The sequence below is a fragment of the Notolepis coatsorum genome (genome assembly GCF_963971535.1).
Source record: "Notolepis coatsorum genome assembly, chromosome: 18".
Lineage (NCBI taxonomy): Eukaryota > Metazoa > Chordata > Actinopteri > Aulopiformes > Paralepididae > Notolepis > Notolepis coatsorum.
This window is the reverse complement of record NC_140182.1, coordinates 40392479-40418198: the sequence shown is the minus strand read 5'-3', so window position 1 is coordinate 40418198 and position 25720 is coordinate 40392479. Positions and strand designations below refer to the sequence as shown.

Sequence of the window (25720 nt, the reverse complement as noted above, 5' to 3'; positions counted from 1 at the left end):
GGAGGGTGTAGACTACCACATGTCTCCTCTGTCAGTCTGGGGAGGTTGTAGACTACCACATGTCTCCTCTGTCGGTCTGGGGAGGGTGTAGACTACCACATGTCTCCTCTGTCAGTCTGGGGAGGGTGTAGACTACCACATGCCTCCTCTGTCCGTCTGGGGAGGGTGTAGACTACCACATGCCTCCTCTGTCAGTCTGGGGAGGGTGTAGAGACTGTCGTGGGAAATATTATCATGTCATTATACATCTGTGTTTCAATGAGTATTCTATCATAAAGGCCCAGACTATAGGTCATGGGATGTGTGTCTCTTCAGAGCCATAACCCAAGGTGGGGGGGTGAAGTGTTTCAGGTGGTTGATATGGAAAGGTGAGTGGTGTCGGGTGTTTGAGGGGAAGGAACACAATAGAGAGTGGGGGCCTGGGGGGTACCTTTTGGTCTTCTCGTCAACTAGAGGAGACGGAGAGTCTGTCGCTTACAACTACCCCATGACCCCTCCGATACATGTGGAGTCGCCAGCTGCTTCTTTTCACCTGACCGTTAGGAGTTTCACTGGGAGAGCATAACGCACGCTGAGGCTCACGCTATCTCCCCCAGATCCCCTCCCTGCTGAACAGGTGCCTCGACTGACCAGTAGGAGTCGCTATTGCAATGACCAGGACCCTCACCGACTTCCCACCCAGTGAACGCTGCCGATTGTATTTGTAGGAAGTTGGAACTGACCCTGCTGGAGGTACCTGGTCTCTGAGGTGGTAGGCAAGTGCTTAGACCTCTACACTACCCAGCCAAATGGACTGCATTTGATTTCAGTTGTTATTAGCAAACACTGCGTCAGGGAAACAACTGCAGTTATGCTTGACAACCCGGCTGGGAGAAGGAGTATACTGATGTGGTGACTTATCACATACAACGTTATGGTTCATAAACAGAGACATCCCGGTGATCATGGCTCGAGATGTGCACCAGCACCACACTCCAAAATTGCTGCAAGGACATGCAGGCAGAACGGAGGTACAGTACATTCTGGTGAAGTGTCTTGCTCCATTCATGGCAGGAATGAAATCTAGGCCAATAACCAAATGTAAATGTAATGCATTAACCACTTTTCAACATAGAGTGGAACAGAACAGAATGATGTTCGTATGAGTCTGTTTGTGTGTGTGCATAGAGGAGAGAGAGAGAGAGAGAGAGAGAGAGAGAGAGAGAGAGAGAGAGAGAGAGAGAGTCTCGCTCATGTGTTCTGTGCCCCGCCTGAAGACAGAAAAGAAAGATGGTGTCATGTAAAAGACTGATGATTCTCTCCCCACCACCAGTGTTTTAAAGCAGCAGTATCTTTTGATCCACCTCAGCCATTTCTATCTGCATTCAACACTCAGGGCTTTCGAATTTCAAAAAACTACCCTACCCAGCTCACGCCAGCCCCTGTCAATCATCTGACTTCTGGATTTACTTTTTTATTTCTCTTATTTTTTGGGATTATCTCCCACACAGTTAGTTTCTCTACCTTTCTGTGAACGTCTAGCAAAAAACGGTGTTGCAATATGATGAAAAATGGTGGAGAAATTTACATTATAAAAAAGATGGCAGAATTCAGTACTGTATCTACAAAACCTGTTTAATCATCTTCCCTTTATTCATTTGCTTAGATTTTTCAGGTCTGGTCAATTTTAGCATGGTGTTATTCACAGTCAAAGATAATTTTTTTTTTTTAAATATAATTGATATTCTCCTTTGGTTCATTACAATTTACTCAAGCCTAGTAACACTATTTATGACACTGGGAATACATTCCCTGAGATCCATTGATAGAGGTCCCTAGATTCAGATACCAAGAACATGCAAATGGACCATTTACAAAAAAATCTGTGAATGTTTATTCTACGTCCTTATGGAATGAGTGACATACCAAAAAAAATTATATAAAAAAAAAAAAAATTATAATATTATTATTATTTTTATTTTTTATGGATGGAAGAGCCACACATTGACGGGCAAAGAGCCACATGCAGCTCGCGAGCCGCGGGTTGGCCACCCCTGCACTAGAGCATCACTTTTCAAGCCCATGCACATGCAACAACGGTTTTCCAGACGCACCAGCAGCTTTAAGCTGAATTTTTCAAATATAATCAAATACGGGCGGCCAGGTAGCGCAGTGGACTAAGCGTCAGTCTACCACCGCAGAGACACTGGTATCGAATCCGGCTGTCAGCGGTGCCTCCGGCTTGGCCGGTCGTTATACTGGCACAATTGGCAGTGTCAGCGGGAGGGAAGCCGGTGGGTGGTAATATGGTCGTTGTAAACAGCGACTCCTACAGGTCGGTCAGGGCACCTGCACAGCGAGGTAGGAAAATGGTGAAGGTAGTGTGACCTCCCACGCGTTACACTTCACCAATGAGAGTCCTCGCTGCCAGGTGAAAAGAGGCTACTTGCTGTCTCCTATGTATCGGAGGAAGCATGTGATAGACTTCAGGGCTCCCTAGACCGACCAGTGGGGGGCACATGTGTGCAACGACCAGGAAGGGGAGGGGGGAATTGGCATAAAGACTAAATTGGGATGGGAGGAAAAAGTGGATAAAAAAATATATATATATAATCAAATATATTTCCCAGCCTCTGATTGGCAGGTGTTTTTTGCACATTATGTGTACTTGTTGACAAGGAATGTGATGGTGGTCTGATGTTGTTGGCCTGCCAAGTGGTGTTCCTGGGGTCACATCGGAAAACTAACACCACCATGTCCAATGTGCAAAATCACCTGCCAATCAGGGCTGGGATTCTCTTTATCTTTTTTTTTATGTGTATTTCTTTTTTATTCAGCTTAAAGCTGCTGGTGCCTCTGGGAGTTTGTGGAAAACCTTTTTTTGCACGGGCTTGAAAAGTGATGCAGAGCTTAGCTCTATTTCTGATGGGGAGGTAACTCACTCTTGCAGCTTTAAGCTCCCAAATATCAAAATCGGTATCGGAGCCCAAAAATCTTACACCGGTCTATCTGTAGTTATTATAACATAAATACATGGTTACAATCAACTCACATGAGTGGGGAGCTGTTGAAGAAAGCCAGGCCATAGAGGAAGACGATGAGCCCTATGACAGCAGCTGGGATGAGCAGATAGGTATACCAGCCCAGCCACAGGTAGTACAAGGCCACCTTCTCCCCAAAGTAGTTCCTGACACACACACACACACACACACACACACACACACACACACACACACACACACACACACACACACACACACACACACACACACACACACACACACACACACACACACACACACACACACACACACACACACACACACACACACACACACACACACACACACACACACAACAGGAGGTAGGAAGAAGAGAAGAAGAAACCGTGTTATCCTCAGTTGCACACGCCGTATTTCATACCTGAATAGGATGACATTCAAAACCGTCATTCTGCAATAAGTGGAGCTAAAAGAAATGCAGCATAATAATGAATATTAATAACCCACTGGCCTCAGCCTATGGTGTTGTGGTGAAGTGGTGCTAACCTGACAGCGGTTATGGGTTGCCCTTGGAGACACGCTGTCCATCGCGCCCAGCTTTGCCTCAGCTCTCTCTGTTTTTTTTTCTAAAGGCACAAAAGCACACAGTCAAAGAAACACACCCACATACTGTACAGCAGCACGTGTAGCTACATTTCAGCCTTCTGATTCTCTGAATATTATTTCATTCTCTGGAACAACTTCCTCTACCTGAGAAGTACGGACTATGGAAGCAGGCAGGCAGGCAGCGAGCACACACACACACACACACACACAGATTTACACAGGGTTTGATGACTCAGAGAAGGCTACTCATATGACTAATGGCCTCAGCATCTAGCCCTTGCCAGGTTTCGCACGGTGAAACAGCCAACAATGAGAAAAACACTCAAGTGGCAGCGTGAAAATGACGTCAGCGAATTATCAGTAAATATTTGTCACTATCATTAGATGTGGGCATGTCTCTGTGCATGGAGAAACTGCAGACGACAATAGAAGACATTCCACAACATTTATTCTCGTCATTCAGTTCTTATCACCGTTTACGCTATAGATTTGCGCCTCAGTGCGCCTCAGTGCAGGTGGTTGTTATGTTATAGTCTAGTGCTATTTTATCATTGATTCTATGGCCACTTTGCACCCACTACACCCACACTGTGATTATTGTATTGTAAACTAGAATGGGTCATTGAAGCGTCCGTGGCATGTTGTAGTGGGTGATAACTAGTTCCCTCCAATGTATGAAGGACGTATGGCATGTACACATACGTTTTTATGTCGTCTCATGTGGCTTTTTGATTTGAAACTAGAGTCCCTAATTGGAATTGATCATTTTGTCTGTTTTCATTGAAATGTGAAGACGTTTTTCTCAATTGTCTTGTATTTGTGTGCTCTCAGTATCTTGTTTTTATTTGTGTTTGTTTTAATGTTGTTCTATGTGAAAATAAATTGCATGCTGCCTTCTTTGCCAGGGACCACTTGAAAAAGAATTGGAACAAATTGGAAATATCAACCTTTTACCCTGGTAAAATAAAGGATAAAAAAAAAATCTGAAGCGAGTCTGCAAATCATGTTAAGATTTCTCAAAATGCAACTTAGTGACTGAAACACAAGCTGGTTATGATGTACAATTAACTTAGTGACTGAAACACAAGCTGGTTATGATGTACAATTAACTTAGTGACTGAAACACAAGCTGGTTATGATACGATTAGCGTAGATTTCAATGCTGGATTCCGTTTACTGCTCAGTTGCTGATAAAATACTAGTGAACAAATTGCACATTTTCAAACCGGAAGTGTTCCAAACCGATACTCTGACTGTCCAACCAGAAGTTGGAGATATTGTGACACCCTTGTTTCTCTGTAACTTTCTGTGTCAAAGCACAGGCTGATTGGCCCTATAGATTGTGTACATGGTATACTCTCTCTCACTCACTCACACACACACGCATGCACGCACGCACGCACACACACACACACACACACACACACACACACACACACACACACACACACACACACACACACACACACACACACACACCTCTATGTTGTGGATGTTAAATTTTCTATACATTTTCAACAAAGTCTAAAAACGACATATTTGACACACAGTGGTGCTTGGAAATCATTCTCTTAAATCCCACTTTGGAGTGAGTTGGAGGTCATTCCAACTTCAACTCTGTTTCTCTCAACCCTGATGCTGATGTTAACCTGATTACCTCATGGGAATGTCCAAAGACCGTTACACACAGATAATCAAAAGGACAATGTAAGACAATGTAAGACAATGTAAGACTGCATATTAAACACAGACAGGCCAAAGAATTTACCTCATGCAAGCAGAACTTTGCCTCAAACACGTTCTTCTTCATGAGCTCCCGTAGATCCTCTAGAGAGATTGACAGATGAGAGGAACAACGTGTAACATTAGAAGGTCCATTTAGTGGAATGGGAGTGAAAGCAAAGCCCTACCTCAAACCCTGCCCTCTTTTCTTCCTCCTCCAATCACAGCTGTTGCTTTCCTCGGACCAACAGTTGTGATTGGAGGATCAAGAAAAAAGGGCGGGTTTTGAGATAGGTCAGTTTGAAGTGGATCCAGTTTACCGGGGAGAGGTCTTGTAATGTAATTTTCACGCACTCTGACTATTCCCGATGGATAAGGAGCCAAGTTAGTGTCCTGAGGCCAGATGTAAAAGGTTATGATCTTCACTCTGCCAGCCACCAAAAACTATTTAAATTCTAACTGGATCACTACTGTTTTATCAGATGACATCTGTATTTGCAAAAAATTAAACCCTGGAGATAATTTGTCTGTAATCTTTTACTATTTTGGATTATACTGGACTATCTTATTCATCAAATAGGTTACTGCTACAAACGGCGACATTAGACCGACCTGGCACTGGATCAAAATGATGGAACCCTTTGGTAATAATTACATTTAGAGCACCTCCCCCGTTAAGACTAATAAATTTTTTTAATAATCCGGTTCAAGACATTCTCACCTCCAGTTCCGATGAAGGTGTGATCCAGGATGAAGTGGACAATCCTTATCCTGAAACAAAGGGACTTATTTTCTTAGACAAGTCAAGTTCACTTGAACATACAGTACGTTATAAGTACATCAGCCGCTAACCTGATACATAAGAGGTGTCATGGACTTCACAATTCTTACTTGACTAATAGTCATAGAATGTTGTCAATCAATCAAATAGTCTGAGTGACCAATCTGTAGAATTGTGTTCATCACATTATTATCCTTCTGTAAATTAATGCATATTCAATCATGCACAACTTCTTTAAATCTAGTGCTTATTACAGACCAAAGCACATGTTATGAATATTATTGAATCCATATAATAAGATAAGATAAGATAAAATATTCCTTTATTGATCCCCTTGGAGAAATTTGGGTCATAGCAGTACGGGGGAGGGGGGAGGGGAGGTACAAGTATGGGCAGGGTAATGGAAGAAAGACGTAAATATAGGCAATACAATTAAATCTGAATATAAAAATACGAGATAAATAAATAGTGTATACAAAGGTGCAGATGAGGGTATCAGTTATTATAATATACATTCATTCAGCATACTTTTTTAAATAAATTATAATAAAATAATTGCTGTTGACTTAAGACCAAAACCATTAGTCGACTAATCAACTAAAAAGGTTTTCCTACTGTAGTTTCCATATACAGTACATGTTACATATGCATGTCACATAAAACGTTGAAATGCAGCCCTTTCACTGGGTTAAGGTGCCTCACCTGGTGCTGAGAGGGATGACATTCTGATCACAGCTCCAGTTACAGGCATCAGAAACCTTCAGCAAATACCTGTATCTTTCGAAGATTTCCCCAGGGGCTTGAATGCCATAGAAGACCACATCTTCATCTATAATTTTCTAACCAGAGAGAGGGGAGGGGCGACACATGAATGCAATGTCATTATCTAATAGTCTAATGACGGGAACAGACCAGGGCCGAAGCGCCACGAAGCATCACGAAGCATCACAAACATAATTTCTCAGGCGAGCAGTAGTCTGGTTGTTCACGCCAACAGCAGAGCAGTAGCCTGGTTGTTTACACCAGCAGTAGAGCAGTAGTCTGTTTGTTCACACCAGCAATAGAGTAGTAGCCTGGTTGTTCACACCATCAGTAGAGCAGTAGTCTGGTTGTTCACACCAGCAATAGAGCGGTAGCCTGGTTGTTCACACTAGCAGTAGAGCAGTAGCCTGGTTGTTCACACCAGCAGTAGAGCAGACTGGCACATAGGGGAATAACTGCTGCTGTGAACAACCAGGCTACGGCTCTACTGCTGGTGTGAACAACCAGACTACTGCTCTACTGCTGGTGTGAACAACCAGGCTACCGCTCTATTGCTGGTATGAACAACCAGGCTACCACTCTATTGCTGGTGTGAACAACCAGACTACTGCTCTACTGATGGTGTGAACAACCAGGCTACTGCTCTACTGCTGGTGTGAACAGCCAGGCTACTGCTCTACTTCTGGTGTGAACAGCCAGGCTACTGCTCTACTGCTGGTGTGAACAGCCAGGCTACTGCTCTACTTCTGGTGTGAACAGCCAGGCTACTGCTCTACTGCTGGTGTGAACAGCCAGGCGTACTGCTCCCACAAGAAATTACATTCGCTGTGCTTTGGCCCTGGTCTCTTCCTGGCATTAGACTCAATTCAGAATAACAGTGAAAATAACATTGGAATAATAATGTTGGAAAACTCACTGTTATTTTAAAGTTCTTTCTTTTCAGCTCCTCGATGAAAGCTAACTGCTTCCTGAATGTCTCCTTGTCCTGGTCATCAATTGTCTTGGCAACCAGAATGTAGTCATATGTCAGTGGGGTATGCTGTGTGTTAAAATGACAGGAGACCATTATGGATACAACTTAATGGTGTGCTTTAAGCCTCTAAAATTAAATAAATAAATAAAGTTTATTGCTGGCAACAGAACTTCAGAAATCTGTAGATAGATACCAAGCATTATCCCTGTCTCCTGAGCCGTTCAGCCATTGTGTAGTGTGATGTGTGCCGGGTGCCAGTGTATGGCAGCCATTGAGCCTGCGTAGCCCAAGGTTGGGTGCTACCAGTGGTGCTGAAGGAGGCTATTTCCACCCTACATTGTGGGGAGCACATTGAGTGTTTAGAAAAGCGCTATATAAATCATCATCATCATCATCATCTTCGTTTTACGTCCTTTTTACCCACGACAGTGAGGTTGGACGGGGCGATGACTCCACGCCACTGGGCACGGTTTTGTGCCATGTCTTCATGTATCTCCAGATCCCTCACATCCTTTTCCACACATCCCCTCCACGTCTGCTTCGGTCTCCCTCTCGGCCTCCGCCCATCCACAATCATCTCCTCCACCCCTCTCAACATCCCCCCCTCCTCCGATCTTCTCACATGTCCAAACCACCTGAGACGTCCATATCTCACCTTGAAATCTATTTCCCTGACACCACAGATCTCATCCACCTCGGCACTGGTCCTCCTGTCCTGCCATCTGACTCCCGCCACATACCTCAACATCTTCCGATCGCAGCTCCTTAACACCACCATCACCCTTTTTGTCATTGCCCACATTTCTGAACCATCTCCTTAACACCACCAGCTGATCGCACACATACTTCATATATCCCTCCTCTGATCTTTACCTCTATGTTTCGATTCACCAGTAGCCTACTAATTTCCCGCCACTTCCTCCACGCCGCCGCCACTCTCACCCTCACCGTCCTTTCCACTCCCGCCTCACAGTCCATCACATCTCCCAGGTAGCGAAAGTGCTTCACCTCCTCCAGCACCTCCCCTCCCACCACTAGACCACCATCTCAAACCACCTCCTCCTCTTCCCTCTCACACGTGGGGCATCTAAAATCCCTCACTCCCCTCAGATTTTCCAAACCTGAACATCTTTGGTGACACCATTTGTCACATTCTCTACACCGCACAGAGTTTACTCCCACTCCTCTTCCACAGACTCCACATGGGTATCTTCCTGACTGAATCCTCTCTCCTTCACTCCCTGTTATCATCACCTTTGTCTTGTCGATATTTATCTTCATGCCCCTCTTCTTCATTCCATCCCTCCACTCAACAAACATTCTCCTCACTTCCTCCTCTGAATCTGCCGTCAGCACTAGATCATCAGCATGAAGCAGCTCCCACGGTCCTTCTCCTCGTGAATCTCTTGTTGCTTCCTCCATTATAGTAATGAAGAGCAGTGGGCTAAGAGCCCAACCCTGGTGCGGTCTACTCCAATGCCAAAGTCCTCCGATGTTCCAGCTTAAATAAATGTAATGAATTATTATTATTATTATGTTATGCTAGATTTTAAGCTAAATTGGGATGGGGGAAATGAGCATGGCCATGCATGAGAGTCCCCTGACTTCTCACCTCGAGATATATGAATGAAAATAGTCTCACGAAACCTTTACCATAATACCCAATCTATGCTATAGTTCTATGCAGTTCTGGGTCAAAACCATGCCGTTCTATTCAAGGATGTACAAATATAGGGGGGGGGGGGGGGCAGGTGGCGCACGGAGATTACGTTCGTCACCAACACCGGGAGACACTAGGATTTGCCTGTTCGAATCCAGCTCCCGGCGTTGCTATCAGCTTGGCTGGCCTCTCACACTGATACAATTGGCTGTATCAGGGGGTGGGAAAGCTGAAGGGTGGGTCCTGGGCGTTGTGGACAGCGACCCCTACAGTTCGGTCGGGGCGCCTGCTCAGCGAGGGTTGGATCTGAGGAGAGATAGTGTGGCCTCCCACACGCTACACTCTCCCCGGTGAGAACCTGCGCGGCCAGGTTGGCCTGCCCCAGGCTGCACATGCGTCGGAGGAAAGCATGTGACAGTCTCCGGTCTCCCGGACCAACAGTAGGGGAAAGTACGCAACAACCAGGAAGGGTGGGATGGGAGAAAAATCGGGAAAAATGAGGGGAAGAAAGATAAAAAAAAAAAAAAAAAAAGAAAAGGATGTACAAATATGTAATTTTCTGTTTTTTTATTATTATTATTATTATTATTATTATTATTATTATTATTATTATTATTATTATTATTATTATTATTATTATTATTATTATTATTATTATTATTATTATTATCATCACTATTACAGTATAGCAAATAAATGGCAGAGGAAAATGTGTTTGCACCGAAATTCTCATGTTTGTTCAAAACCCCTGTAGGCCTATACACCTTTCTGCCTTAAAAAATGTTATCCAATATGTCGTGCAATTTATAATGGTGACTTTAAACTACTCCACAGAGAGTTGGTAGGTTGCTGTAGACACACTAGAGAGTTGGTAGGTTGCTGTTGTCAGGGAAATGTTATCTATGTCCATTGTCCATCTGTGTTAAATCTCTGTGTATAGCCTTGACTCGTTTAATCAACTAGTAAACTAGCTACAGCCCAGACACTAGGCTACAGTCTGACAGTGTCTGTTAACAATGACCAAGGTTGAGGAAGAGATATGACATGGCTATCTCTTTCAGTTCTAGTGTGGAGCCATAACATAAGCCCTAGCCAAGGCTTGTTATTCATTCTCTAACTGGGGCATAATTCTTGTTTACCTTTTCTGTCATATCTGGTGTCTAATGTATGTCATTTCAGTTATGTATTAAAGGTGACATGCATTATAAATGTCATTTTTCAGTCTCTAGCATTGTATTATAGTAATAGGAGTTAGTATCAATGTGTTTTAGTGTCTAAATACCATATTGGCGGATTGCTCTGATTCAGCTCAGATAATTTCCTGCTCCAGTAAATTAGGCCATCCTGATTTGAAGGCCTGAATGATGTTACTCAGGCTCTGGGTAGCAGACAGTGATGTGATTGGCTCTGTGGTTGTAGCTAATGCCCGCCCACAATCTACCTAGACTGACTGTACACAGCGAGTGGAAACCACTTCCTCATACTCTGCATGCACTCTGGAGGGAGAGAGAGAGATAGAGAGCATTCGGGAGCACTTGGGGGGGGGGGGGGGGTGGACCGCGCGGCACACCCCCCCAAACGGGAGATTGAAAGAAAGAAAAAAAGGAAGAGAGAAGGAGGAAGGGAACCCCCCCCCCACAAGCTGCCGCGCGGCACACCCAAGAGGGAGAGAAAAAAAGAAAGAGGGAGGGAGAGAGGGGGCCTTATCTCTCTCTCTCTCTCTCTCTCTCTCTCTCTCTCTCTCTCTCTCTCTCTCTCTCTCTCTCTCAGTCACAGACTGTGTGGATTGACTGTCACTCAAAGTTCTTATGGGCAGGCCATAACAGCTTGAAATCTTGAGGCTGAAAAATTATGGTTTTGAGTACTTGATTAGAAATATAAAACAATGCATTTTTTTTTTAAAAACCTTACAGATGTCTTCAATAGACTCACAGGAATTGTGTAAAGTTGCCCAAATAGTGCTAGGAATAGCAACGCATGTCCCCTTTAATGTAAGTTCTGACCAGAGCTCTTGGTCACTTTGTGGTCAGAAGCTTTGTGTGTACAACATGTGTCTCTGATGATAAACTGATCACTTTCTCTATGGCTATGGAGCCAGAAATAAACTATGTTCTATATTTTTATACAAACTGACTCGATCTGAAATTCCTACAGCTTACTGTCATGGCTCATTTTAAATATTCCACAACAGAATGGCGACGAGATGGGCCTTGTTATTCCACAACAGAATATTCCACAACACTGTAGACACACTAGAGAGTTGGTAGGTTGCTGTAGACACACTAGAGAGTTGGTAGGTTGCTGTAACTAGAGAGTTGGTAGGTTGCTAGACACACTAGAGAGTTGGTAGATTGCTGTAGACAACTAGAGAGTTGGTAGGTTGCTGTATGCTGTAGACACACTAGAGAGTTGGTAGGTTGCTGTAGACACTAGAGAGTTGGTAGGTTGCTGTAGACACACTAGAGAGTTGGTAGGTTGCTGTAGAGACACACTAGAGAGTTGGTAGGTTGCTGTAGACACACTAGAGAGTTGGTAGGTTGCTGTAGACACACTAGAGAGTTGGTAGGTTGCTGTAGACAACTAGACACACTAGAGAGTTGGTAGGTTGCTGTAGACAACTAGACACACTAGAGAGTTGGTAGGTTGCTGTAGACAACTAGACACACTAGAGAGTTGGTAGGTTGCTGTAGACAACTAGACACACTAGAGAGTTGGTAGGTTGCTGTAGACCAGTGGTTCCCAAAGTCGGGGTCGCAACCCAAAGGTGGGCCGCGAGCAGCCACGGGAGGGCCGCGAGATGATTTCAAAAAAAAAAAATTGTCAGGCCACTGAACTTAGAAGCAGGCCAGGACAGTGTTTCTAGTTGTATTCTAAAATTCTATTCTATTGTATTCTAAAATGTGACTATATGGTTTTATATTAACTTAATAAATAAACAAAAACGAAAAATCTACTTATTTCAACGAATATTTCAAACTAAATAACAGATTATGCACATAAAACGCTGAAAACAACCAAAGCAACAATAGTATTTTAATGAGGCTATTATTATTATCATTATTATTTTGCAACAAGTTAGCCCTCTCATAAATGGCACATATAAATGAATAACTAACTTGAACTAACTTAATAGGATTGAAGTGATATTTGGCTTAAAAAATCGGTCGCCTGGCAAAAAAAAAAAAAAAAAAAAAGCCTGACGATGCGCATTGGACCGCGGCTCTCTGACGCCTTATTTTCTGGGTCCCGGCCTGAAAAGTTTGGGAACCCCTGCTGTAGACAACTAGACACACTAGAGCAGGGGTGGGCAATTATTTTTCCCGGGGGGCCGAATGAGCAACTGAAAATATGTTGGAGGGCCGGGCCAAAATTCCAAACTCAATTATGCATAATATACATTTTATTTCTATATAAAAAGCAGTAAATGGCATTGTTTTGACCCCTGGTAAGAGTGTATGTTATTATTTGGCAATTAAAAGGTGAGGTTAGCTTTCAAAAATATAATTTATTCAAATAGAATTTATTTCCAAAATGATAAACAAAATGTGAAACATTAATAACAAAGGGCATGTATGAAAAAGTTCTATACAAATAAAGTTATTATTTTGAGTTTCATATACTATTGAAACAAGGATTTTCTTAGCTTTTTAAAGACATCACATCATCTTATAGCCAAAATAAACAAGACATGTCACTGAACTGTGTAAAGAAAAGTGTCCCAGTAGCCTTTTTTACTTTACATGCCTATATTAAACATTTAATGTTTTCAGAACTGTGCAAAAAAAAGAAAAAAAAATACCAAGTGTCCCATTTCACTTGTTATATTTCCACATTTTAGTGTTCTTCAGCTCTTTTTTTTTTCATTCAGTGTGATAAATCCAGTCTCTGTTGAGCTTTAACAAGTCCATCAAAGTCAGGTTGCATGTCTGAGGTGGAGATGCGAAGCACAGCTGCCAGATGTTCATCAGTGAGAGAGGATCTGTACCTGGACTTGGTAAACGTCATGACTGAGAATGTCTGTTCACATATAGGTGGATCCAAAGAGAACCAACATCTTCTGAGCATGTCTTCTCGTGTTTGGAAAGTTCTCCTCCTTGAGAGCAGAGTAGAACTCTAGCAGTGATGCTGACCTAAAGTGCTCTTTCAGTAGTGAATCAGACTGCAGGTCAATGAGTTCAAGCTGAACATCAGTGGGTGCACTATCAACACTGCAGGTAAAGGGAGAGGAAACCAGCTGGGTCAATATCGCTGTAGGGTGCCTTTTGGTGTCCTGTACATAAATAATACATTTGTCATGTCAATTTAACATAAAGATTATTATGAAAGGGTTTGGTATATTGGGCTAAGTCTTTATATTAATAAAAAAGCATTACCTGGCTCTTTAAATACATTTTCCAGATTTTTTTTCATTTTTGTATGAGAGGATGCATGCTGTTTTGCTATGTCCCATGCACTGCTCATTCAATTTCAATGTGCGTAAAAAATAGTCAAATCCAAAAAAATAATTATTTTGTTTTCATAATATTATTTAGTTAAGATATTACTCAACTTAAGTGTATTATCTTATTTAACTAAATTAATATTTGTATTTATACTAAAAAAATAAGAGTTTGTGTGTGTCATTTAAATGATTGTCCACCCTGTCATATTGGGGAATCCGCCCCTTTAAGAAAAGGCTATCCACTCTAGTGACATCACAACGACAGTTTTTTCCTCTCTTCAGTGGCGGGAAATTCAATGGCTGAGGTGAATGAGTAGCTGACTTTCCTATTGACACATTTTCTTTCTATAAATTTGCTTACTTGCTCTGACCAAGCTTAACATGTCCACCCTGTCAGCATAAAATATGCTGGAAGTGATTAGAATACAATATTTTCAAAATATGTAAGTTTAACTATACCAAATTCTCTTCAACAACCAGACTAGCTAGTTAGCTAGTCACAGTTTGTTGTAAGCTAATATGCTAACTGAAGCTCAAAATGTCCACCCTATCGTTGTCCCAAAATGTCCACCCTGTCGACCACTTAGACCCGACAGGGTGGACATACACATGACAGGGTGGACATATAGTTAATTTGTAATTTGTAGATGGATGTTAATTTATCATCCCTTTGATAATGGACTCAACCACACACACACACACTAGGTCATATTAGTCTATATTATTGCTTATTCCTTGTTGGGTCAAGTTGTATATTAAATGTAGCATCATTATGCATTAATAAAGCCTTAATAAACATGAAATAACTATTTTCTCTCTAACGCTCTAACTCTAATGTTATTAAGCATACTGTCATATATGGAAGTATATAAGATATACGTGGGTAGTTCTAAGGCCTGCGCATTGATCTGGAGTTATATTGTTACACTGAACGTGAATGAGTCAGTGGGTTGCTGCTCTCTAGTGGGTCAATAAATTAGCAGAGCTCGCACCAAGTCAAAGCCTCCAGACGATTAATCGACAATAAATGGTGTCAGAAGTAAAGTAGACAGAAATGGCAAAATTTCACCCACCGGCAAGTTTTCCTTTCGACAAACCAGGAGAATGGCCCGATTGGAAGCAACGTTTTGTGAGATTCAGAACGGCTACCAAGTTGGATAAGAAAGATGGTGCCGTGCAGGTTAGCAGTCTGATATATGCTATGGGAAGTGAGTCGGAGAATAAGTCTCCCGTAAGTTGCAGCTGACAAGGGACTTGACACTCGCGCTGACCATAGAGACGGTCAGGCAGTCTGAAGAGGTTGCTTCGCAGATCAGCATGCAAGGAGAGACAGCTGGAGGCCGGTCGATACACAAGGTCACTCACAACAAGCGCTACAAAGGCAATGGCAGCCAGGGTAAGCCACAAGGGGGCGACAGAGGACAATGTAGACAATGTGGGAAAGCGTGGCACAGTAGAGATGAGAACTGTCCAGCTAAAAAGTCCACATGTAATACCTGCGACAAAGTAGGGCACTGGAGCAAAGTGTGTAGGAATAGGAAAGCAGTACGTGAGGTCAGAGAACAAAAAGAAGTGCAGCAACAACAGCAGGACTCCGGGTCAGAAGATGGGTACTACATGTGGGAAGTGAGTAAAGCAGGTGGGTCACCAAAGAAGTGGGCCGTCAAGGTGTTGATGGGTTCCACACCGGTCAAGTTCAAAATCGACACATCATTCGTGAGGAGACCTACCACTCACTCATGCCAAACAGACCGCTGGAGCCTGCGGAAATACCACTGGACAGCCCAGGTGGCGAGCTGCAGTGCATAGGACAGATCCAGAGCACTGTGACCTACAAGGGTAAGACACACCCACTTACAGCTTATGTCATCCGGGGGCCTACAGTAAACAACCTACTCAGCAGGCCAATATCAGTGAAAATGAATCTAGTGAGAAGAGTGGAGGAAATGGTGAGCAGCAGCGGGAAAAATTTACATTTGCAGGCAGGCATGGGACATTACAAACTGAACCAGTAAGAATACTGATGAAAGGTGGCGCCCAGCCGTACGCTGTATACACAGCGCAACGTGTACCTCTCCCTATGCTGCAGAAGGTCATGGAGGAGCTCCAGAGGATGGAGGGGAACGACATCATCGAGAGGGTGACACAGCCTACCGATTGGTGTGCACCCATGGTGCCGGTCCTGAAGAGCACAGGCAAAGCCAGCATCTGTGTGGATCTCAAGAGGCTGAACGAGGCTGTTAAAAGAGAACAGTACACCCTGCCCACTACCGACGAGATCACAGCAAAGCTAAGCGGGGCCACAGTCTTCACGTCACTCGATGCCGCCAGTGGATTCTTCCAAATCCCGTTGCACCCAGACAGCTGTAAACTCACCACCTTCACCACGCCGTTTGGCAGGTTCAACTTCAAGCGACTGCCATTCGGGATCACAAGCGCGCCTGAAATCTTCCAGAGGAAGATGATGGAGACCCTGGACGGGTTAGAGGGCGTCGAGATCTTTATGGAAGACGTCTATGGGGCCACAGAAAAGGAGCATGACAGTCGCCTGGAGGTGATGCAGCGCATAGAGACGGCTGAAGCTGAATCGAGAAAAGTGCTCCATCAAGCAAAGTCAGCTACGGTTTCTCTGGCACATCATCGACCAGTCCGGGATCCGGCCTGACCCAGGGAAAGTGGAGGCTATCCGGCAGCTGGCGCCGCCAACAGATATGCAGGAGCTGAGGAGGGTGCTGGGAATGGTGAATTATCTCGGCAGGTACGTCCCAGACCTCTCAACAGTAGGACAGCCGCTGTATGAGCTCCTGAAGCACAAGAATGCATGGGCATGGAATTATGCCCAGCAAACAGCTTTTCAGAGGATCAAAGAGATGTTGACCACAGCACCAGTACTCGCCTTCTACGACGTGAGCAAGCCCACCGTCGTGTCTGCAGACGCAAGCAGTTACAGGTTAGGGGGCGTGCTACTTCAACTTCATGGTGAGCAGTGGAAACCTGTGGCGTACTGCTCAAGATGCCTCACCGAAGCAGAAACGCGCTACGCCCAGATTGAAAAAGAAGGTCTGGCGGGCGTGTGGGCGTGCAAGAGGTTCGACCGGTACCTCAGTAGCCTGGACCAGTTCAAGCTAATAACTGACCACAGGCCCCTTGTACCTCTCATTAACACTCGCAGCCTGGACAATGTGCCTCTCCGATGCCAGCGACTCCTCATGAGGCTCATGAGGTTCAATGCGGTGGCAGAGTATGCTCCTGGAAAGACTCTGGTCGTCACAGATACTCTGTCATGCAGCCCAATGGCCAACATAGGTGCAGACTTGGACACACAGCGTGAGGTGGCATGCTACAGTATGTGGTTAGTGTAATGGAGGGGATCCCAGCGTCCGCAAGCAAGATGGACGAGATCAGAGCGGCCACAGCAGCTGAGGCCGAACTGCTGTCAGTCGCCAGACTCATCAAAAAGGGATGGCCTGAACACCTAGCCGAGGTGCCTATCGAGGCGAGATCCTATGTCCCAGTGAAATCAGAGCTGTCAGAGCGAAATGGACTTGTCCTAAGAGGGACATTGGTCATGCCGAGACCGATGAGAGGAGAGATCATTCAGAGAGTGGTATATTCTATGGTATATTCTATGGTATGTTCTATGGTATGTGGTATGTTCTATGGTATGTGTGTGGTATATTCTATGGCATGTGGTATGTTCTATGGTATGTGGTATATTCTATGGTATGTGGTATGTTCTATGGTATGTGGTATATTCTATGGTATGTGGTATGTTCTATGGTATGTGGTATATTCTATGGTATGTGGTATGTTCTATGGTATGTGGTATGTTCTATGGTATGTGGTATATTCTATGGTATGTGGTATGTTCTATGGTATGTGGTATATTCTATGGTATGTGGTATGTTCTATGGTATGTGGTATGTTCTATGGTATGTGTGTGGTATATTCTATGGCATGTGGTATGTTCTATGGTATGTGGTATATTCTATGGTATGTGGTATGTTCTATGGTATGTGGTATATTCTATGGTATGTGGTATGTTCTATGGTATGTGGTATATTCTATGGTATGTGGTATGTTCTATGGTATGTGGTATGTTCTATGGTATGTGGTATATTCTATGGTATGTGGTATGTTCTATGGCAGGGGTGGCCAACCCGTGGCTCGCGAGCCGCATGCGGCTCTTTGCCTGTCAATGTGCGGCTCTTCCATCCATAAAAATAAATAAAAATAAAAAATATTATAATTTTTCTTTTTACTTTTTTTTTTTTTTATGTCACTCATTCCACAAGGACGTAGAATAAACATTTAATTTCTTTTTTAAATGGTCCATTTGCATGTTCTTGGTATCTGAATCTAGGGAATTTCTCCACCATTTTTCATCATATTGCAACACCGTTTTTTGCAAGACGTTCACAGAAAGGTAGAGAAACTAACTGCGTTCTGTTTTATGGCAATAACGTTCAGGTTTGTGGGAGATAATCCCAAAAAAATAAGAGAAATAAAAAAGTTTATCCAGAAGTCAGATGATTGACAGGGGCTGGTGTGAGCTGGGTAGGGTCGTTTTTCAAAATTTGAAAGCCCTGCGTCTCTTCCTTCAAAAGACTACACTCACTTTTGGATGTGCCACTTCCTCCTGTCAATATGCGCCGGTTTCCGACTCAATGCCCTGAGATTTCTATAATCTTATATTTCACTAATAACAGTTAAAATAATTGGTAAACAAACGTAATGCTGAAAATATACACTTGTACTGTATATCTCGGGCTTAAGAGGTTAACCCTGTGAGGCCCAAATTAAAAAGACATTAGCAACTTCAGAGGCCAGAGGGTGGGACATAATAAACACATTTACTATCAAATAGCATTGTGAGGCTGAACAACAGGACCAATTGACTATACATGTGCTTAAATGGGAACTATCTTATAAATGGCCTTTTCAGCGTTTAGCATTGTTTCCTAGCTATGTGGACTTATATTAATATGATCTATGTCTCTAATTCTCATATTGGCGCATTCTTCCAATTCTCCTCTCACAATATTCACCCTCACTGAACTGAGTCATCTGAAAATTTGCATATCTGTGATGTCAGAGATTTCTCAGCTGCATAATAATGTGGCAGTTAATGTGGCAGTTGGCACCAGGCCACACAGTGGTTGGAGCCCAGCCTGAGTCAAAACGGCTTAAGATCTTGAGATAGAAAAATGCGGTTTTTGAGTACTTGATTAGAAATACAAACCGTACGTTAAATCTAGAGGAAGGAAGGATGTGGTACTTACCTCACCATTTGGAAAAAACCTAGGTGTTCCATAGACTCACAGGAATTGTGTAAAAGTGCCCAAATAGTGAAAGAAATAGTCAAATAGTTCCCCTTTAACATTTTTTAAATAAACATTCTTTTTGTAAATGGCTAAAAGTGATTTTGTAATTTTGCAACCGTGGGTCTCACAGGGTACTTTTAACCCTGTGAGGCCCAAATAAAAAAGACATTAGCAACTTCAGAGGCCAGAGGTGGCCATCAGCGTATTTAGACCACTATCAGTAGGGCACGTGCCCTACTGATGATCATCTGTGCCCCACTGATTACATTTTTTTTTTTTTTTTTTTTTTTTTTTTACAAATGTTTTTTATTTCCCCTTTTTTAACATGATCAAATTATCATTTAACATGATCAAATAATTATTATAATATTTTTTACTTCACTTTGAAATATTATAGTGAAATATTTTGCAATGTTGTCGCATTTATCTTGTTGAAATCCTCCAACAGGCACTTTTTTGTAAGTTGACTGGTTTGCACACCAATAATACAGTGCAATAATAGAATAGTAGAATAGATAGTAAAATTATGCAATAGAATGGCCAGAGTAAAATAGTGCTACAGTACAATCAACAGCGGGGTGTATTAGAAGGCTATGGTGAAGAGGTACGTTTTTAGCTTATTTCTGAAAATATTAAGAGATCTAGCTTCCCTAATGTCCATAGGTAGTGTGTTCCATAACTTTGGTGCATAGTTAGCAAAGGCTGCATCCCCGATTTTCTTTATACTGTGGCTTGGAACCTTCAATAGTAGATGATCGCAATGTTTATACTTTGTATATAAGGAGGAGGACCTTGAAATCAATTCTAAATGTTACCGGAAGCCAGTGTAGGTTATTTACTTGTAACTTTGGGTTTGATCCAAGGAGTAAGTTGCCCCATATTGCTCTGTAACATTTCTCTTTTTGTTATAGGACCGACTAGTAGGATTTCAGTTTTGCCCTCATTTAATTTTAGGAAGTTGTTCGTCATCCATTTGTTTATTGCTAAGAGACAGGCGGAAATGGAGTTTATAGCTGTGTGATAATTTGGTTCAGCGGAGATGTACAATTGTGTGTAATCTGCGTAACTATGGAAACATACATTGTGCTTTCTAATGATGTCTCCTCAATGTTCAATGTTCAATGCAATGTTCAATGCAAGTAAAGCACTTTAAAGTATGACTAAATGCTTTCTTGACTATATATATAGTAACTGTTCCAAAATGCATAGATTTCTATGTATTTTAGGGGTTTGGGGGGCTAGCTCTTTTTAATATAAATGTCAGATTGTTTTATTTATTTCATAGATTTCTATGCATTTCAGGAGTTTGGGGGGCTGGCTCCCCCAAATTATTAAATAACATAACCCTAACCTAACCCTAAAACCGAAATAAAGTTTAAAAAAAATAGTTACAAAATCCACCCATTTTCGCCCACAAACCGGCCAAAACCGGCCAATTTTTTTTCGCGGTCGCGCTACGCGCTCCCTCTTCATCGTTTTTGGTGCCCTTCTGTGCCCTACTGAAGTGCTGGGTCGAGATACGCCCCTCACCTATAAACACATGAAGGGTGCCGTGACTGAAAAAAAAGGTTGAGAAACGTTGGTATATGGTGTGGCTCTTTCTGGTTGGCCACCCCTGTTCTATGGTATGTGGTATATTCTATGGTGTGTGGTATATTCTATGGGATTTGGTATGTTCTATGGTATGTTCTATGGTGTGTGGTATATTCTATGGTGTGTGGTATGTTCTATGGTATGTGCTATGTTCTATGGTATGTGGTATGTTCTATGGTATGTGATATGTTCTATGGTATGTTCTATGGTGTGTGGTATGTTCTATGGTATGTGCTATGTTCTATGGTATGTGGTATGTTCTATGGTGTGTGGTATGTTCTATGGTATGTTCTATGGTGTGTGGTATGTTCTATGGTATGTGCTATGTTCTATGGTATGTGGTATGTTCTATGGTGTGTGGTATGTTCTATGGTATGTGATATGTTCTATGGTATGTTCTATGGTGTGTGGTATGTTCTATGGTAAATTATTTATTTCAAATAGATTGAGAATGTACCCATTTTCAAAGTTGAATAAATGTTTAATTTTCATATTTTGTGATGCTTTGTGTGTTCTGCTTTATGTGTCCACCCCGTCATGTGCTGGTCCACCCTGTCATGCACTGGTCCACCCTGTCATCTTGATATTTTTTAATAATAATTCAATCATACTGTGAGATATGTTTAAATAATCTAGTGTGTTCAATAGCTAAGTGGGGGGCAATAATATGCAAATAAAAAACTGCATCCAAATATCACAGTTTTCTCCTAATTATAAAATATATATGTGCGAATTGTATGTGTGTCTTTTAAAAACAGATGGTTTACATAAAATCTTTTATTTATTTATAATTTAAAGCAAACAAATAACCCTGTTCAGGAAAGGGACATCATACCTTTCTGAAAAAGTAATTTTCATCTTAATATTGCAATGAAAACATATTTAACAGTAATGTATTATGTCCATGACAGGGTGGACATATCTCATGGTTTATTCTGCGAATATATGCCCATAATTATCTGAAAATATGTGTGGGAGCTCAGCTTATATATATTTCTACAACTTGAGTATCTACTATTTATGATAAGACATAAAGGGAATGGGAAATTAAGATAAACATTTCTGAGTATTGTGAGGGTTGAAAGGCACTCTATGGTGATATTGACCCAGCTGCATTTCATCCTCAACCTTTTTGAAATCTTGAAAACGCCTTGAAAATTCATCATGCAGTGCTCCCAACATGGATGAGTACCTGTGCCGGTGATCAGCTGATGGTTTGACTTCTTTCAGGGTTTTCATGTGTTTGAGATTGTTGCTGCCTAGTTGCCTTGAAATTAATTGCAACTTTGTCATGAAGGCTTTCACATGGCTATGCATTTCATGAGCAAAAATGCCCTTGCCCTGCAGTTGTGTGTTCAGTAGGTGTTGTGAAGGATCAGATTAAACCGAATATATATATTTATTTATGGATATATATTTAATAGTATTTGTATATCGTTTGATATCCCTTGTATATTCCTTGTACATATACACTGAATATCCCTTTGGTCTACTAACAGCCCATAATAGTTTCATTCTCTCATTGGACAAGAACTTGGCGCCAGCAGCCAAGCCCCTTGGTTCAAGTTCAATCGTGCCGACAAACATGTCGTTACTAGCCCCGGTTCCGCGTAGGAATACGTCTGCCGAAATACGAATGGTACTATTTGTTCACAGCGCATATATATATGGCGCAAGTAAAGTAGAACTTCCCTTAGCCCTTAGTTCTTTACCCTCCAACCTAGTGGCAAGACGTTAAGCCTCACCCACGATACACGTGTGGTGCAGTATGGTCAACTTGGCCTCAGAATGGCATTGAGACATCGTGTGGATTAATAGTTGAATTGTCATAGTTTGGCACTATACCGTCGAGTGGGACGTATTTCTATTCAGTTAATAATAGTCTATTATGTATGGTGCATCGTTCGGTTAGAGTTATAAAGTGAGCAGTACCCCCATCGTTTTCCTCGCGTTATCTAGAGTCTTAACCAGGCTGGGCAGACCACGTGTGGTGCTTTCATCCGAGGAGTTCTGGGCAAGGACGAGTGGACCTGCACATTGGATTACCTTACCCGGGCGACGGCGAGCCCTACACGGCTTGGATTATCTACTTGCTTTGGGTGCTTTGATTATGCCATGGATAACAGCCAACACTGGTAAGTGTTGGAACTACCCCCGAGAGGAGTCCAGGTGAGACGGCGCTCTAACCCGAGTGAGGTCGCCTCACGTCTCTTCGTTGTGGACCGGCAGCTACCGTCTACAAGAGGGCCCAACTGTATTCATCTGTGGACCAAGGTTCTGTGGGCACCGTGTTCAGCACTCTGAATTCTCCCAAGAAATCGTTGGCCAGATGGGATATCGCCAGCGGCTCTCCTAACCCCCCCCCCCCCCCCCCCTACTGACTTACAACCAGCGGGACCCCCTTTAGTGTATCCAGCTATAATCATTAAGTACCATCGCTATAGTTCCCTAAAGAACCAGGTTGTATACTTACTTCCTGCGTAACCAGAGATTGGACATTCAATGTTGATTTGCCTACGAATACTCATTTGCCTTACAAGTGCATTCAAATCATAAATGTCATTACGTGAACGTTGTATATACCCTTTGCTATATATTAAAGATTCGACGGATACATTTGTGTGGACTTGGTTTCATCAGGTGGGAAAGTGTTCATCATATCTATATCATGTACTGTGTGGCCAGTAGTTAAAGTACATAAAGCGGTAGTGGTTTAATGATACCATACTTATCAATACAGTCAGGGAATTGTACCCCTCAGTTACAATTGGTCCTTCGAGCCGGAGGGTAACTAGTGTAATATTAATATAGTGTTATTAATATTGAAATGGCCTATGATGAACACTCCACGAAACGGTCCTCCTAACGTAGAACGCCCGCGGCGCAGACGACAGCCACCTCCGTACTTAGAGGATTACGCTGTCAGTCAACTACCTAGCCTTCTACAAACGGTAAACGCGGTAAAAGTAGAAAGTAAAATTATGTCTGACCTTAACGACCAGGTTACCCCGACCACAGAGGCCCTAGTGGGTTCTAATGTAACTGACCAAGCTCACGGTGGGGACCAGGAGGGAGCTGACATGCCTTTACCCCCCGCCAATACCGAAGAAGTAGTCCCCGACCAGCCCCGGGAGGAAGACAACCCTACAGAGAGAGAACTCTGCACGGAAGAAGAGGAGGAGAGCGCCGAGGAAATAGAGCTCCAGGACTCCCCAACGAGTACCGCCAGGAGCGGCTCACCTCTACAACCGTCTTCCCCCAGCGAAGCGGAGAGGATGCTATCACAGGCGTTCCTCGTCAGCCTGACAGCCTCTACCGAACGCGATCGACTCCAGGGTGAACGCGATCGACTTCAGGGTGAACGCGATCGACTCCAGACACAGCAACGGAGCGAAGAAGAGCGCATACGCCTGGAGATGAGACGCCTTCAGACGGAAGAGAATATGGCAAGAGACCGAGCAGACACCCAGCGTGCCGCTGCCGGTGCCCAAAGAGAAGCAGAGCGCGACCTCGCTCTCATCCAGCGCGAAACCGAGCGCGACAGACTACAAGCCGAGCGCGACAAGCTACAAGCGCAACTAATGGAGCAGCTGATCCTCAAGGCAACACCCTCTCCCTCCGCCAGGGGTTCAAGGAACTCGTCGAGACAACAGTCAAGGGCAGCGTCTCCTAACCGAGCAAGCGACCCTGAACTTGACCAACAGACCAAGCCTATACCCCCCGCAGACCCCCTTCCCCGACCGGTCCAAGCGAGACCCAGCTACAAGGAAGGAGCAGCATACACTGCGGAGAAGCTAAATAAACGACTACAGGATCTAGAGGACCTGATAGAAGAAGAAGAGGGAGAGGAGGAGAACCAAGCCCGACGACAGCACAGTACTCCACCGGACCAGGAGGTCCAGTACAGCCCAGGCTATACCCCCGCGGCGCTGCGCTACAGACCCCCGACTCTATTCACGGGTGAGCACGACGCACGACCAGCCCCGAGGAATAGCACCTGGACCAGCGGGCCATGGTACCCTGCCGGTACCAGCCCACAGAGAGGCGCAAGAGGAGACTCGCCTAGGAGGCCTCTCCCCCAACGCTCGCCGATGTATCAGCCATCCACGGTGTCATACATTGCCACACCGACCATCCCAGACTTCACCCATGAGAATCGGGCACAGTACACGGAGCTCCGAATGTGCTTAGAGACAATGATGGTGGATGTCGTTGATGAACGTCACAAGTATGCAATATTACTGAAGCACCTGAAAGTACCCCGAGCGCACAATATAGCGCTAGCCTATGCCACCTCTACGACCCCATACACCGCGGCTCTAGCAGCGCTGGACCAGAGATATGGACGTATATGGGATTACGTAATCCAAGAGATAAGGCATATTGACCGCCTACCCCCAGCAACAGACAATCGCTCATTAGACGACCTGTCTATAAAAGTGCAGTCCCTGGTAGGGATGCTGGGAGCGCAACGAGAAAAGGGTATGCACGAGCTATACGCCAACTCTAACGTCGAGAGGATTTTAGAGAAGCTGCCACCCGCCAGACAAGAGCGCTTTAGGCGGCAGAGAGACCACCGTGATCCTAACGGTCCCGAACCATCCCTCCTCGATCTAGCCGACTTCCTGGCGAGAGAAGTCAGCAGCTTACGACTGGATACGTTCGTGCGGAGCACACCAAGCTCCAGAGAGGGACCCAGGAGAATAAACGATGGAAGAAGATCGGTGACTGTCATGCACCAATCAGAATCAGTACCGAGCAGTAAGAACCACAGTACCCCCTCGAGAAAAGAGAAGTGGAAGATGGTGTGCCCGTACTGCGAGAAGGAACACTGGCTGTCACAATGTGACCTGTTCACAAAGATGAATGCAGAAGAA

General features: G+C 43.7%; 1 protein-coding gene across 4 annotated transcripts in view; it reads right to left on the bottom strand.

Moving 5' to 3' along the window:
• Nucleotides 1-25720, bottom strand: part of LOC311244989 (anoctamin-9) — an 80822-nt gene that overhangs the window by 41194 nt on the left and 13908 nt on the right. For 2 of the 4 annotated variants that reach the window (XM_084334717.1, XM_084334718.1), the window contains exons 3-8: nucleotides 7769-7891; nucleotides 6793-6929; nucleotides 6031-6080; nucleotides 5356-5414; nucleotides 3528-3607; nucleotides 3032-3166 (exon numbers count right to left, since the gene is read on the bottom strand). In XM_084334717.1, the coding sequence (XP_084190843.1) occupies nucleotides 3032-3166; nucleotides 3528-3607; nucleotides 5356-5414; nucleotides 6031-6080; nucleotides 6793-6929; nucleotides 7769-7891 (584 nt within the window). The remainder of the gene's footprint in view (nucleotides 1-3031; nucleotides 3167-3527; nucleotides 3608-5355; nucleotides 5415-6030; nucleotides 6081-6792; nucleotides 6930-7768; nucleotides 7892-25720) is intronic. The other 2 variants (XM_084334719.1, XM_084334720.1) reach the window with 1 other exon arrangement.